Here is a 16074-nt window from a genome sequence, read left to right on the forward strand (position 1 = left end):
TTGTTTTATTTGGAAAGTGAAGCTAGTTATGGAAAACAGCAGTGTTTTCAAATGTATAAACAGTGGATATTAAGTTGTGCATCAGAGGCTAATTTAGCTACATAGCTTGTTGCAGGTCTACAACTTCCTCTGTTGTTGCACTGTCATCTCGGTAGTATATTCTTGTTACATGCTTGTCACCATATTAAAATAATGTTTGTATCCCAGCATCTTTAGAACATTAAGCTATACACAAGAGAGGTTCAGCACTTCGAAAATTTCATACTAAGGCATGGAATAGGGAAATAAAAATAGGAATTTGATACCTCTAAAAGCTTTTATTATAATAACCTTTTAGATAATTGTTCAGAGATACTTTAAGGGATGTGGGTATATTTATTTAAGTGTTTTAAAACATCATGTCAAATATGGAAGTACAGTTTAATTTACTATATAGAATATTTAAATGTACTTATGTATATAAATAAGCAATGAGGTTTCTGAATGTACTGACAACTTCTTTATTTGATTGTACTCTCCATTTAACTGGTAAACAGTGGAGGGTTCATTCATGAACTTTACCCATCACTGGTACTTATTAATTTAATTACTCTTTAGGCCACACCCAAATCCATGGTTCGTGTTAAACATGCAGAGTAATTTACCATTTGCATGCAACATGCATCCATAATATGGCAATTTTGTATGTGTGTGTGTTCTTGCTATGGCATATGTTAGGTCCATTAATTTAATATTTTTTTATTATTTTGGGGTATTGTCTATTTAATACTGTACTTGCTTTTCATTCTGGAAATTTAAACTTTTGTTAATCTTTAGACATTTTAGCATTGAGTGATAATTACTGCACAATTACCTGTGTAATAATTATTAAAAATTAATAGACCTATATACAATTTTGAGATTTGCCCCCTATTTTCCTGTCTGTCAATTTAAGTTTTGTCAGGTTTTACAGTATCACTAACAAATGCGGGTCTGTTTAGATAATGAGACCTTTGTGTCCATATGTCTGTTATGTTAACTTTGCATATATTTTTTATTTCTTCATTCAGTTCATTTAATCAGAAAATTTTGAGTGGCAATCATTATCAGTAAAGAATTGTAAGCATTATTTGTTGGCTTGTTTTGTACATTTTATGGTACTGTTTCACTGGATAATATACCATAGGCTAAAGAAAAGTAATGCTTTTGTATTAAATAGTTTTGTATGAGGATGAGTTACAAGATACTTCTTAAAAACAAATCTCTTGGGTAATTTGACACTTTCCAAGATCAAGAATTTTATAACACAAAAACAAATTGACAAGTACATGTACAGTTGAGCATCTAAAATTGGAAATTGGTAGGGGGGCCAAGCATATTGTATACTGTATTTTGATATTTTAGTTTTTTAGAAACCTGACCCATGTTGCCTTCCTGTAGCTGAACATATGCCATAATTTTTTAATATTTTGTAACATATACAATATATATAATTTAAGTTTATAGTAAGCGTATATAAATAGTGTACAGTAGACAGGAAAATATAAATATATAAGTATTAAAAACATGAATGTACTCTATAAATTTTTTACTTACAAAGGCAAGACAGTTTGTACACGAGTCCATTTTGCTAGGTTTAGATGGAGTGCTCTGTTCAATAGTGAACATGTCTCTAGTTTTAGATACACGATAAGCTTCTTCATTATATGAAATATCAATTGTGTGTTACTTTACATAAATTTTTTTTTTTATTTTTTACCCAAATTCATTTGCCCTGGTACATATTACATTTTGTCTTTAGGTCTTACCATCATTTTATGCACTTGATCTTTTGTATGGTCTCCAGAATTACATCCTAATGGAAAACTGGGATCCTTCTGGATAGAACTGCAATGTATCTACTGTATCTATGTCTTTCTGTGTTTTATGAACTTTTATTAATTTAGAATTTCAGGTGAATGGTGCGATGGTAGGGGGTATTTATGAGGTGGTGCGGCTGGTGGGTGGACTTCGTGGCAACCACTTCACCACTGCCACCACCTCCACTACACCCAGAGCCATCACCACTGCTCTTGCTACAAGGTAACCCCAATATCTATACTAAATAATTTTGTAATTTCCACATTCTTTGTAATCTTACTCTTTAGTTTAGAAGAGAACTTATAACTTAAGAGTTTGTACCTGTGACATTTCATCACGGAGTTAGGTACTGTATAAGAATTTTGGACTGTTGTGTGTAAGCCCAATTTTATAAAAGGTGTGTAGATCACTTTTCTAACTATTGACCAGTTAACTTAGCTTAATAAAGTTGTGGGAAAATTACTGTACTTGGTAATAATTGCAAATCCCATTCATACTTTTTTAACATTTAGTTTTTAGTACATTATACTAATATGTATATGATAAATAATTTTTCTGAGCATTACTGTTACACTTCATTGCATTCCTAGGCAAAATTTTATTTAACCCTGACTAGAATATTGTGCAGTCAGCTCATGTTGATATTCATCACCAGTACAGCTAGAAACTTTCAAATTGTTTCTACTGGGTCATGTTGGCAATAGGAAAATGGAGAATACTCGCTCCTGCCCAGACTAATTCATTGTGTCGGGGGACAGGAATCCCGAGTGTACATGTTTTGGCTTTTATTGAGGTCTCCCCCCGCCCCATGCCGAATTACTGACCCTGCCCGGGATACAACCCTACAACAAGCTGACTAACTCCTGAGTGCCTATGCACTGCTAGGTGAACAGAGGCATTTGATGAAAGGAAATGTGCCCAATCATTTCTGTCCTGCCAGGGATTCGAACCCAGAATTCTCGATTGTGTTTCGAGAACAAACCTGACTGTACTGTATTACCGGGACCCTTTGTATGTAGTCAAAGGTTGAATGTACTGTACTGTACTGTACTGTACTGTACTTTAAACTCAAAACCTATCCAGTTGCTTTCTTGGCATCTTGTGGAAAGCCATGCAGTGTCCTAGCTAATTACTGAATAGCCCACTAGGTTACTACACATGATTGCTACAAGGTGGCAACACTGATGCAACAACAAAGAGTCCCAATCCATTGTCATCACATTCTTATCTGACTGGCCTCAGCAGCAGATTATATGGGCAGGTACAGGATAAACAAAGAAATTTAATATACTGCTTGGAAAAGTGCTTTTCATGCCTTTACTGTATTCTCAAAGCTTGATTCTTGAGCGATCCTACTCAGTTGCTACATAAGGCATGTGTTAGTAGAGACTGCCAAAGCCCAAATATGGATAATGTTCCACTGGGCTGCAGAGAGAGAACAGAAGGTATGAAAGAAGTGGTCAAAGTAACTGCAGACACACTTTCACCACCCCAACATTTAACCCCAGCGGAGAAGATGGTCATAAAGATGAAAGCCTTCCCAAAGCTTTGTTTTGCTATTTTGTTCACTTTTTTGTTCCATGTTTTAGAAATTAATCCCTAAACTGCTCAAAACATCATATGATGTGTGACATTGAACGCAGTTTTCAAAATTTTCTGAAACTCTTTCAAATGTTTTGTGCATAATCTACTAGACAAATGTTCCAACTTTGTCTAAATGATACCAGTGTAACTTGAAAAACAAGAAAATAAAAAATAATTATAAAATTGAATATTGAAAACTTCAGATTTTGAAATCAGCTGCAAAAATATAAAATATCACCAACTGTTCATTTGGAGTTGTTATGCTCTCAGAATAGCATATGATCTTCATTTTCATATATTTAGAATATAGGTTTTCAGTATAGTTTACTGTAAAAAAAATTTGTCAGTATAGCATTTGAAATATGCCCAAATTTAGACAACAAAAATTTATAACGCCAAACGTTTAGAGTTTATGAAAAATCAATTCTATAGGGATTGTAGAACAGACAGCTGTGCACACTGTATGTAAAAATGGTGAGAATCGGTCAGAAACTAGATTTTTGGATACCGAAGTTGAAATTCTAGTTATAGATATAATTGAAGTTGAAGTTATCGACAATGAATAAGACAGTTCTAATTCATGAATTTACTTGTATGTTGTAATAAACATTGTTTGGCATTCGTACTCAAGTATGTGAAAGTTGTAGGTCAATGTGTGTAGAAAAGAAGTCAAGAAAAAATAACCCCCCAAAAAAACAAAGTGTAGGGATAATTATAATAATTATAATGATTTAGGGAATATATTTAGGGTATACTTCATATAAGTAAAAAAGCCCTAATCTGGTCCCTAATCATCAAAACAATCTAAACAGAAAAGGAAAATACAGTAGTTTGAAATCTATGAAAAAATCGGCCAAAAAACATTCAAAGTCCCAAGTTCTGAGAGTTGTAACTGATTTATTTGTTGACCAATTAAATTCTGGCTTCACATAGTTAGGGACGAGTATGCCTTCTCCAGGATGTAAAGGTTAAAACAAATTCAAATAATAAACAAGGAAGGAAAAAAAAATTAAAAACCTAAAAAAAAAAAAATCCTCTAAAAAACCAGCATTGAATGTAAGGAAACGTCATTTTCTGGGTGAGTCCCGGAGACTCCCTGGAGCTATCCAGCCTGAATGGATATGTATAACTTTCTGGCATCAGTCAAAGTGCTTGGAGTTCTTTCCTACCGGGGACCACGAGCCAGAACCTGGCCCCCTCAGAGAGTCACGAGGAGCAATGGCCTATAGAACCCCCCCCCCCCTGTGGTTGGGAGCATTCTATGTCTGCCATTGACCGGGACAGGCACCCAGAAAGGTAGGCACCCCCAAACAAATCCCAATTCTGGTGAAAATGCTACCGAAAGCTGAATGAGTGGACAGAACGCCCCCCAAAAATTATCAAACTATCTTGACGTCATCACGTCACTGCGCCGCCATCTGTGCACCCCCCCTCCCCAGGAGGGGAAGGGGGAGCCCCAGACCCTCTGCACCGGCGATCCAATTGGCAGCTCTTATGCTGGTTGTCAAAATGTGCGAAAAACACTGCCGACCGGAGGGAGGGAGGGATGCCTGGGAGCCTCCGGGACTCGCCCAGAAAATGGCGTTTCATTGCATTCAACGCTGGTTTTCTGGGAGCCCCGTGGGCTCCCCAGAGCTACCTCACCACAGATAAGGAAAAGAGGGAAGGATCCGGGAGGTGGACGCCATGCGCCCTAACCTAAAAAACAAGACCACAGACAAAACTAAAAGACCTTGCAGACAACCAAAACAGGGAAGTCACAGGGTATCTGTGGACGCAACCAACCAAGAGCGTTGCAGCAACCTAAACCTAGCGTGCAGGTTTAGGTTGCCGCAGCCGCCTGCACCCGCTTATCATGACCAGTGGCCCGGGTGAATGAGAGCACGTACAGACAGCACCTGTCGCACAACTCCAGGTCAAAATCCAATGACTCGACAGGCAGCAAGATGGAGGCAGAATAGTCTAGTGTCACCCTGAGACAAGGGGACAGAGCAACTTTCAAACTCGCAAGACACGAGGGGGGGGTGGAGGACGCAAGGGTTACATTCATTGGACCACAGAGCCCTTAACCTTGGAAACACGCTAAGGAAAGTCCAGGCAGGGTACTGCGAACTGGCGCCCAAGTCTACCAAACAAACCTCTAAAAGCTGAACCCCCGGAATGTGTCCACTCACGGGGGTTCCACCAAACAGAAAACATATATACAAAAACCCCTAGAACAGCCAAGGGAGACTACAAAGGCAGAACCCCCCCCCCCCACCAGGCAAAAACAAAAACAAAAGAAAAACCATGCAAGAGGACAACGTACCCAGACAAAACAGAGCCGGCAGCTGTAATAGGTGAAAACCAGCTGTGCAGTACCTCGTGCCCCTTCCAGTGACAAAAATACCTCCTACCCAGAGACAAACAAGGGCAACAAAACCCCAGCTGACTCAAAGGGCGACCCAGTACCGAGCAGTAAAGGACACAGCAGAGGTAGAACCCAAGGTGACTTGTGGAAGGTGGGCCCAAGCCCCAAGGACAGTACTTACAGGGCACCTAGGGAAGAGAGCCCTAGGCGCATGCAGTCCGAGTACTGTAGAATTTTACTCCTGGCTCGCACTCCACCGGTAGAGACAGCCCACACCACAAGGCATTTGCTCGTTTTTGTTTTGGGGCGTTCTATCCACTCGTTCGGCTTTTGGTTGCAATTTTCACCAGAATAGGTTTTTTTGGGGGGACGCATACCTTTCTGGGTGCCTAACCCAGTCGATGGCAGACATAGAATGCTTCCAATTACACGAGGGTTTCTATAGGCCATTGCTCCCCTTGTCTCTCTAGAGGGGGCCCAGGTTCTGACTCGTGGTCCCTGGTAGGCCCATAAGAACTCCATACATATGACTGATGCCAAAGTCTGATATTAGCACATCAGCCTAGTAAGCTCCGGGGAGTTTCCGGGACTCACCCAGAAAATGGCATTTCATTACATTCAACGCTGGCTTTTTGGTGATTTTTTGCCTTTTGAACATAAAACTGATTATTATATATCATGCCATGGGTCCCAAGAAAGTCAATAGTAAGGTTCAACATATGAAAACACATGTGAGGATGACCATAGAGGCAGTACAGAATATCCCTTCCTCAAAAATTAAGAAAATGTGTGCAGCATGGGAACAACTGTAACCTTTTGCTGAAATGACTCTCTCAAATCAAGCTGTAGTAGGCTGTTGCCTTGTCCTCTTCAATGACACTGATGCATCACTACGGTTGTTGCCTTAACCTTTTCAATGACCTTGTGATGCATCACTACAGACAAATGTTAAAACGAAGGGAAAAACAAATGTCGCTAGACAATTTTTTAGCGAGACAAACTAGCAGTGAACCACAACCAGGTCCTAGTGGTATGCAGGCAAAACGTAGGAGAGAGTGTACCCCAGAGAAATCATCACTTCCTGATGTTATAATGGAAGGGAACTCCCATTCCAAACAGTAACACCTCTCCTCCTTCCCCCTTCCTCACCATCTTCCGTACGCCAACAGGAGTCATCAATAAAGGTAAGTAATAACTTGTACATACGTTTGTAGTGATGATTTGGGTGAATTAGGTATAAAATTTACTTTGAAGTTAATTTTTTTGGGAGTCAGGAACGGATTAATTCATTTCCCTTTATATCTTATGGGAAAAATCGTTTCGACTTACGATACGTCTCTGGGAACGGATTACCATCGTTAAATCGAGGCCCCACTGAATATCTCTCCTAAGTTCTCTTTCAAGTTAAAAAAAAACTTCAGTGCTTGTGTTTTAATGCAGCTTGGTAATACGTAAAATTATTTCACTGCAGTGGTGGTGACATAATCATCTTTAGCCATCGGGATGGGGAGTCAACCACAAGAAGAATACCCTGGACAACTGATGAGAACAGGAAGCCAGTAGCTTTAGCTTTCAGTCCATCAGCAGAATGGCTACTGGTTGCAAGTGAGTATCATACTATAGTTTAACAATAATGCAAACTTGTTACAATTTGTTTTAATAATTTCTAGCTCTGCTGTTATTTCTTGAAAGCAATAGGAAAATGTGAACATTATACTATGTTTGCATTTGGAAATATTTCATGGCATTACAAACTTACTTTTATTTGGGTAATTTTATTTGCTAGCTTCAGAAAAATTAAAAATATGTTGTGTTTCAGGTGAAGATGGTACCCTTTTTGTTGTGCCTATAGGAAGTCGGTTGGATCCTGGCATTTGTCAGGATCATCGTTTCAAGACAGATGATGTGTTGGTTCTACCTCCCAACGGAAGTCGAGCACGCCCAACCTCTTTGGTTTGGTAAATAATGGATGGATATTTTTATCATTAATAACTATTTGGTCAACTCTTAGATCTACTATATACAGTAATTACATTTTTTATTTGGTTAACAGTTCTTTTAATATTCTTATATGATTACTTTGAGTTTATATATATATATATATATATATATATATATATATATATATATATATATATATATATATATATATATATATATATATATATATATATATATATATATATATATATATAATAATATATATATAATATATATATAATATAATATATATATATATATATATATATATATATATATATATATATATATAATGTATATATATAATATACTGTACAGCATCTTTACACTGTATACTGTCTGTACAGTATACTCGTTATACTATTTAACCCTTCAATGACTGCTAAATAAAAGTCCTGCATTGTGGTGTGCATGGTAAAAAATAGTTCAGAAATAAAGGTACATTTAATCACATTTGGCAATTCAATTGCATGAGGTAATTGCATAGGCAATTGGAGCCATTTGAGGGTTAAAGACAGGAAACATTTCATATATATGGTTTTGGACCCATTTCAAGCAGATGGTTTAGAAATCAATTCTATATCTTTCTTCGTCAGGTGGCAGACACTTGTAGGGGATGCCTCCCTGGCCATTATTGGCACAGATCTTGGAGAACTGTCCTTCATTGAACTTAGTAGTGGGAAGGAAGTGGGTGGAACATACATTACCGTGCCTGTCAAGCAGCTTCATTTATGTCGGGATAACTCTTTGGATACCGTGTACCTCCTGGTGAGTTTTTATTACCATTTGAATTTTGAATGTTTGTTTTCTGAGCAAGGCCTCCTAGGTTGCTCCTTGAATTAGAACTGTAATTCACTCAGGATACCGAACTCGTGCTGTTTTGTTTATTTAATAGAACCCCAATTATCCAGATCCTTGTTTTACAAATTCTTGGCTTATCTGTACATGTAAATTTCCAGTCTCTATCCCCATTAACCATAGCATGTCCAGTTAACCCCTGTTATCTGTACTTAAGCCTGTTTAATAGATTTTATATACTATACTATATAGAGAATAATAAAGATTACTGTAGGTTAGGTCAGCTGTTAAAATATGGATGTTGTCCCAATGTCCTGAGTGATGGCTTAGGCAAACAGTTTTCATAGAAAATAAAATTTATTCATCCACTGAACAATTTGCACTAGGCAGAAATTGTCTAGTCCATGTAGGAATTCAATAGAGCACTGTACTTGCCTAGTTGTGCTTGTAGTGGTTGAGCTCTGGCTCTTTGGTCCCGCCTTTCAGAGGACTGTATGTACTTATCAAGTTGTGCTTGCGTGGGTTGAGCATTGGATTTTTGGTCCCACCTCTTGGCTGTCTCTGAGGCTCATTTGGATACTCGGTTACCACTTCTGACTCCTGTTAGCAGACTGAGAGCTTTTCCTTACCATAGCTCATGGTAAGCCTTGCCCACTAGTTTTTAATGGAATACGACCTGCCAATAGGTTAACCACCTGGTTCCCAATTACTATTGAGTGAACAGGGGCAAACGGTTAAGGATTGATACCTAGGCAATCTTCTACCTTGATTGTGATTTTATAAGAAGTCAATAGGCCACAATTAATTGCCTTTTGTGATAAGAGATAGAGGGTAAGAGGAGGATAGGCAGATAAGAGATCTGTATTTAACTACACATTAGGGAAAGGATAGCAGCAGCAGCATATGGGATGATAACAAATATAGGGAAATTATTTAAGAATCTAAACAAGGAGGCTTTCAAGTCCATATACACTGCCTATGTGAGTATGCAGCACCAGCATGGAAACCCACACCTTATGATGCGCAAAAATAAACTTGAGAATGTTCAGAAGTTTGCAACTAGATTAAAACCAGAATTGAGAGGGCTTGGTTATGAAGACTGGTTTAAGGAACTAACAATCAGAACTTTAGGAGAGGGAAACAGAGGGGATATAATCACTACATACAAGATCCTGAGAGGAATAGACAAAGTGGACAAAAGAAGCCTATTTAAATTATAAGGTGGTAAGACAAGAGGACATTGGTGGAATCTGGACATGCAATTGAGTTGTGAAGGTGTAGGAAGTCTGCATTCCCTACAAGGGTGCACAGTATTATGATAATGATGATGTTGGTTGTCCTTCCTTTCGGACAACCCAGCCCAAAACCCGGAGAGTGCTTATTTTGACCAGGAGATCACCCTGGGCGCTTCTGGCACTTGAAGAGGGGTTCCACACCACACGTTTAAGGGGTTGTGGCTCCAGTACTGACCTCGGTGTCACATGCACACACCCACTCGAGACGCCATGACTCCTCACTCTCTCCTTATTTGGTATGATCTCCTCAATCCCCTTTTCTGAAATATTACTCCATACTACCCTATCCACAGTCTCTCTGTCTCTCTCTGTCTCACACACACACACACACTCTCTGTCTCTCTCTCTCTCTCTCTCTCTCTCTCTCTCTCTCTCTCTCTCTCTCTCTCTCTCTCTCTCTCTCTCTCTCTCTCTCTCTCTCTCGCACACACTCTCACACTCTCACTCTCTCACTCTCTCTCACTCTCTCACTCTCTCACTCACTCTCTCTCACACTCTCACACCCTCTCACACCCTCTCACACCCTCTCACACTCTCTCACACTCTCTCACACCAAGTGGATAAATCTTACAAGATAGATACGTCACTATCAGCCCTACAACATGTATATATCTCTGCAGGTACTTCAGCCTACAGCTGTAACGCTGTAAACTTCATCATAAGTAAGTGATAACCAGTCACCCTATCAGTCCTAGAACATACATACATACATACATACATACATACATACATACATACATATATATATATATATATATATATATATAATATATAATATATAATATATAAAATATCTGTAGGTAATCTAACCAATAGCTGTAACTCTCTGTAAACTTCAGTATAGGTAATCCTTAGCATAGAAATGATAATCAATCACCCAACATTTACTGCGTCTTGCACGCTAACGACAATCAAACACACTACCTACTTCCTACAAGTAGTCAACAAGAACTTCCTTCCCACGTCTGCAAGTTCACTGCTCTGACATCATCAGGTTCTTCCAGATTTATCTACCAGGATCGTCTGTACCTCTTCCAGGCTGCTGCACCACGAAGTTCTCCTTGGACTCCAGTGGTATTCCACTACCGTTTACACAGAAACAAGCTAGACTTCACTGCTCCTTTTCTCACAGTATGAGGTCCAATTCCTCACTATGGGGCTTGCTCTTCCACAGAGTACAACACCTATCCCTACTGGCTTGAAGTTCCAATCATCAACTTCTCTGGCCTCGGAGTACTCCCATCAACTTCTTCCTCAGGACGACAACCCATTGATATGCCAATAAAAATGTTCCTCTATAAACACTTAAACAAAATAAACCACACAATTAATGTTTCTATCCAACATATCTCTGTCTCCCGAACGTTGTGGGTGTGGACTCTCCCACGTTTGGGCTGGTCCATCCTCCGCCCGGCCGGGCGGCCCTCGAGGCAGCTGGCGGCCGGCCCTCAGTTCCCCTCAGGAGCTCGGCGCAGAAAGACGCACCGCTCGTCCCTCAGCTGGCTCTCTCGCCTCTACTCTCTACTCTCTTATTTAGGCATTCTGCCTCAACGAAATGTGTCTAATATATCAACAGACACTTGCTATGATCGCTGGGCACACAATCAACTATAGGCAATCACTATTAACTAGTTAAATTTGGGCTTACCACATTGTCTCTTGCGAGGGCACTCCTCGATGACTCTTGACCAGGGCTCTCCCAAGGCTGCCCAAGAAAATGTTTCAGGACGGCTTCACAACTCTTCCTGCCATCTAGGACTTTAGCCCACAGTGTTCCCAGCTTGATTCCACAGTCTGCACATTTCCTTCTTCTTGAAGGTATATCAACTAGGGGGTTCCTCTCTATCAGGAGCTCACACGGAGCGCGGCTTCCCCTCACGATGTCTGGTGCTCAAGTGGGGTCAAAGCCCTCCAGAAGCAAGCCTCACACTCCCAGCAAATTCTCCACATCTCATGACCAGTCATTTATCTACATCCTGATTAACTGCCCATATTCTTTAACTGTCTGTCAAATTTAACCAATTCTTTTACATATGTATCTTCATGTCTATATTTCTTTGACCTCTTAGTGAGGTCAGGTCTTGCAGAATAACTCTCAAGATAGGCTCGTTTTTCAGCTACCTGGGATTAACAGCAGTCGGCAAGTTAAATACATTAACACTTTCGTGTCCCCGGCGTGCGCGCCCCAGCCCACCCCAAAGTGGTCTGAACATTTTCCGTGAGCGCATGCCCACATTAAAATGTGCAGACTCTTAAGTTTTCTCACCTTAGTTTTCGTGGTACGTCGTTCATTTTGGTATCAAATTGTTCGCAATAGAGTTCTGTAAAGGGATATATGCATACAAGATCAAGAAGCCCAGCATGCCACCCACAGCAAACCCGAAAATCGGACAAGCATTACCCGTGAGCGAGCACCTATCCCCACACCCACACCACCTGCACTAAAATGTGTGTACTCTTTTTAGTTCTCACATAAATTTTCATTTTCATCGTTCATTTTGGTATCAAATTGTTCACAATAGTTATCTAAAGGGATATATGCATACAAGGTCAAACAGTCCGGCGTGCCACCCGCAGCAAACCCGAAAATCAGCCGAGTGTTACCTGTGAGTGAGCACACATCCGCACATGTGGTGGTTCCCAGAGAAGGGGAGGGGCTGACTTGGGGGGCCTTGGGCTCCGTTGAATCCCATCTGGGTTTTTCTACCCTCTGAGTAGTTCTTACTGTTACATGGAATGAGGTTTTCTCCCCCCCCCCCTCTCACCTCCTTTGCGTACAAATTAGATTCGGTGTCTGCCCCTCCCCGGGTTCGGTTCCATGTGCATGAAGCTTCCGACCACCTCTGGGATCCTCACACACGGGTGCACAGCAAACATGCCGCCTTTTTCACGTCCCCACAGCCAAAGTAAGTGGCATTTATTAGTTTTTTTTACATTTGTATGTTCAGGGAAGGGAATTTATCATTTTACAAAGATAAAAAAAATTTGGGAACACTTGATGTTCGGCGCACAGGGGTAATGTCCTATAAAAGCCGCTGCAGTGCTGTGGTAAAAAAGAAAATTAGATCTTGAACTGATTCTTAACATAGTTTTCTTTATTTCTAATAGATAACAGGACCAGAGGATCGACAGTGGCGATTGGTGCTAGAACAGCGAAGCAATCAGTATCTCTTTCCTTTGGAACACATCACTCCAGAATGGCCTGAAGATGAAAGCCCTGGTGGCTCCCTACATCGGTCTGGGCCTCCCCCAAGGTCTCGTCTTCTTGGACTTAAGCAACTGTCTGTTGAAAAATTGCAGATGCTAAGACAGAGATTAGTTGAGGCAAAGACTGGCTCCAGACGCAAGCCTCTCACTGAAAACAAAGGTCAGTTTAGGTACCGCAATTGATCTAATTTCCTATGTATAGTCTTAAGTTGTCATATCCTTTCACTGAATTTGCTTCTAGCTCTTTAATTCAGTTTTGTTTTAAAATGGATTGGTTTTAATGTTTATAATTGCAATATTAGCTCTCAGTCTGTGATTTGAGCTTAATTTTATGCTTGTGTAGAGCAATTTTTGTTAATTTTTTACACAGTAACTCTTATGTCCTGTCCCTGAACTAGGCAAAATCTGTGCTTAAATGTTTCAATGGTAATTATTTTTATTTTTTTATTTTTAATGAAATGCCATGACTTTTGCATCCCTCCAAAGTTATACTAAATCTTTTTTTCTTTTTTAATTCCCCTTCTAGAAAATGATAATCATGATTACTGGTACAATCTGTTTTGTGATCCCAATTTCCTTAGTTTTTATTTCTTTTTTTTTTTTTTTTGGTCATTGGTATTCTGATTAGATACTAATATGAATCCAATTGTAAACAAATCAGTTTGAGAGCTGTTGTGCAAAAGTCAATGAAATGCAAGATTGAGGAAAATATACTGAGATAGTCAGGGCAGGTTAAATGAAATTAAGAGTAGACTGGATGAAAAGTGCATACTTACGTGAATGTGAAGGGGGGAGAAGACAATGAACATGGGGGGAGGGGGAAGGTGGCTTACATGGTTGGTGTGTTTGTGAGGAAATGTTGTGTTAGTTGATCAAAATACAGTACAGGGGTAACTCGGTTTAAGAGTTTAATTCATTCCTGGAGACAGCTCATAACCCGAAAACTCGTAACCCGAAGCTAATTTTCCTATAAGAAATAATGGGAATGAATTAATCCGTTCCTAACTACCCAAAAACCTCACTTCAAACTAAATTTTATACCTAATTCATCAAAATCTACACTACAAAACTATGTTCAAGTTATTACTTATCCTTGCTGATGACTGATCTTGGCGTATGGAAGATGGTGAGGAGGAGGGGGGAGGAGGAGAGGTGTTACTGTTTGGAAGGGGAGTCCCCTTCCATTATAACATCAGGCAGTGAGGACCTCTCAGGGGTGCATTCTCTGGCACATTTTGCCTGCATACCACTAGGTCCTGGTTGTGGCTCACTGCTCGATGTTCTCACAACAAATCTGTCCATGGGATATTGTTTCCCCTTCTTCGCAAGATGTGTCTGTAATGAGGCATCACATTTTCATTGAAAAGATTAATGCAACAGCCTATTACAGCTTTCTCTGGGCGAGTGTTTTCAATAAAAGTTTGCATCTCTTCCCACATCTGACACCACTTCTTAATGGTTGCGGAAGGGACATTCGCTGCTGCCTCATCCGTCTCCACTGGAGAAACATCCTCAGCTGGGTCTTGTTGCTGTTCCTTTTGAAGGGCTTGGAGTTCTTCGGTGGTCAGTTCTTCGTTGTCTTCTTCCACCAACTTCTCCACATCATAGAAAGAAACACAGCGAGAAACAATAGGCAGAGTTTCTTTCACCCTATGCCCCTGTTACCTAGCAGTAAAATAGGTACCTGGGTGTTAGTCAGCTGTCACGGGTTGCTTCCTGGGGGTGGAGGCCTGGTCAAGGACCGGGCCGCGGGGACACTAAAGCCCCGAAATAATCTCAAGATAACCATCATCACCATCCAATTCCAACCCCATTTGCCGGTCCAGAGTAACAATTTCCTCAAAATGGGCGCATCATTTACAGGCTCAAACCCCTCAAAGTCTAATTCTGGCATACATTCAGGCCACAATTTTCTCCAGCCTGAGATCAGGGTTCTTTGAGTCACTTCTTGCTAGGCTTTGTCAACGAGTTTTAAAGAACTGCAAATGTTAAAATGGTGTTTCCAGAACTCTTTGAGGGTGAGGTTTGTGGCTTCAGTCACTTCAAAACATTTCCGGAAAAGTGCCCTTTCATAAAGTTTCTTAAATTTCGCTATGATTTTCTGGTCTATAGGCTGAATTAGAGGAGTGGTGTTAGGAGGAAGGAACTTTACTGTGAGAAATTTACAGTATTTGTGCAACAATTCAACTTCCACGCCTGGTGGATGAGCAGGGGCATTGTTGAGGAGAAGCAGGGCCTTGAGTGGCAAATGTTTCTCCTGCAGATATATTTCTATGGCAGGGCACACCACTTCATTCACCCACTCCGAAAAAAAAATCTTAGTCACCCATGCCTTATTATTAGCTCTCCACATCACACACATTTAGTTTTTCTGCACTTTATACTGTTTGAAAACCCTTGGATTTTCAGAATGATACACTAGTAAGGGTTTAATTTTCAAATCGCCACTCGCATTTGAACACAGCACAAGCGTAAACCTATCTTTCATAGGCTTCTGTCCGGGCAATGCTTTTTCCTCCTTGGTAAAGTATGTCCTCTTGTGCAATCTTTTCCAGAACAGTCCTGTTTCATCACATTTAAACACCTGTTGTGGTAGGTATCCCTCAGCCTCTTCAAACTCTTTTAAATTCTTCAATAAATTTTTCAGCTGCTGGTTTGTCTGAGCTGGCAGTCTCCCCATGCCTCACAACACTATGAATACTGCTTCATTTTCTAAAGTTCCCAAACCATCCCTTGCTTGCCTTAAAGTCTTTCGTATCTGCATCACTCGTTCCAGGGGTTTTCTTTACAAGGTCTTTGTAAAATACCCTGGCTTTCTCACAAATGATGGCCTCTGAAACACTATCACCCGCTAACTCCTTGTTGTGTATCCAAATTAATAACAACTTTTCCACTTCCTCAAGTATTTGTGATCTTTGTTTCGTGATTGTTGATACTCCTTTTGCCACTTCAGCACTCATAATATCCTTTTTTTTTTTTTTTGGCAAGTATAGTGCATATCATTGACATGGATTTGTTGTA

At 40.1% G+C, this 16074-nt stretch overlaps 1 protein-coding gene across 5 annotated transcripts in view; it reads left to right on the plus strand.

Annotated features, from left to right (window-relative positions):
- Positions 1-16074, plus strand: part of ca (claret) — a 93783-nt gene that overhangs the window by 997 nt on the left and 76712 nt on the right. For 2 of the 5 annotated variants that reach the window (XM_045749193.2, XM_045749195.2), the window contains exons 2-6: positions 1926-2061; positions 7245-7378; positions 7593-7731; positions 8350-8521; positions 12955-13213. In XM_045749193.2, the coding sequence (XP_045605149.1) occupies positions 1946-2061; positions 7245-7378; positions 7593-7731; positions 8350-8521; positions 12955-13213 (820 nt within the window). In that variant the 5' untranslated portion in view covers positions 1926-1945. Of the gene's footprint in view, positions 1-1841; positions 2062-7244; positions 7379-7592; positions 7732-8349; positions 8522-12954; positions 13214-16074 lie in introns of those variants that run through there. The other 3 variants (XM_045749194.2, XM_069332434.1, XM_045749196.2) reach the window with 2 other exon arrangements.

Source organism: Procambarus clarkii, chromosome 27 (genome assembly GCF_040958095.1).
Source record: "Procambarus clarkii isolate CNS0578487 chromosome 27, FALCON_Pclarkii_2.0, whole genome shotgun sequence".
Lineage (NCBI taxonomy): Eukaryota > Metazoa > Arthropoda > Malacostraca > Decapoda > Cambaridae > Procambarus > Procambarus clarkii.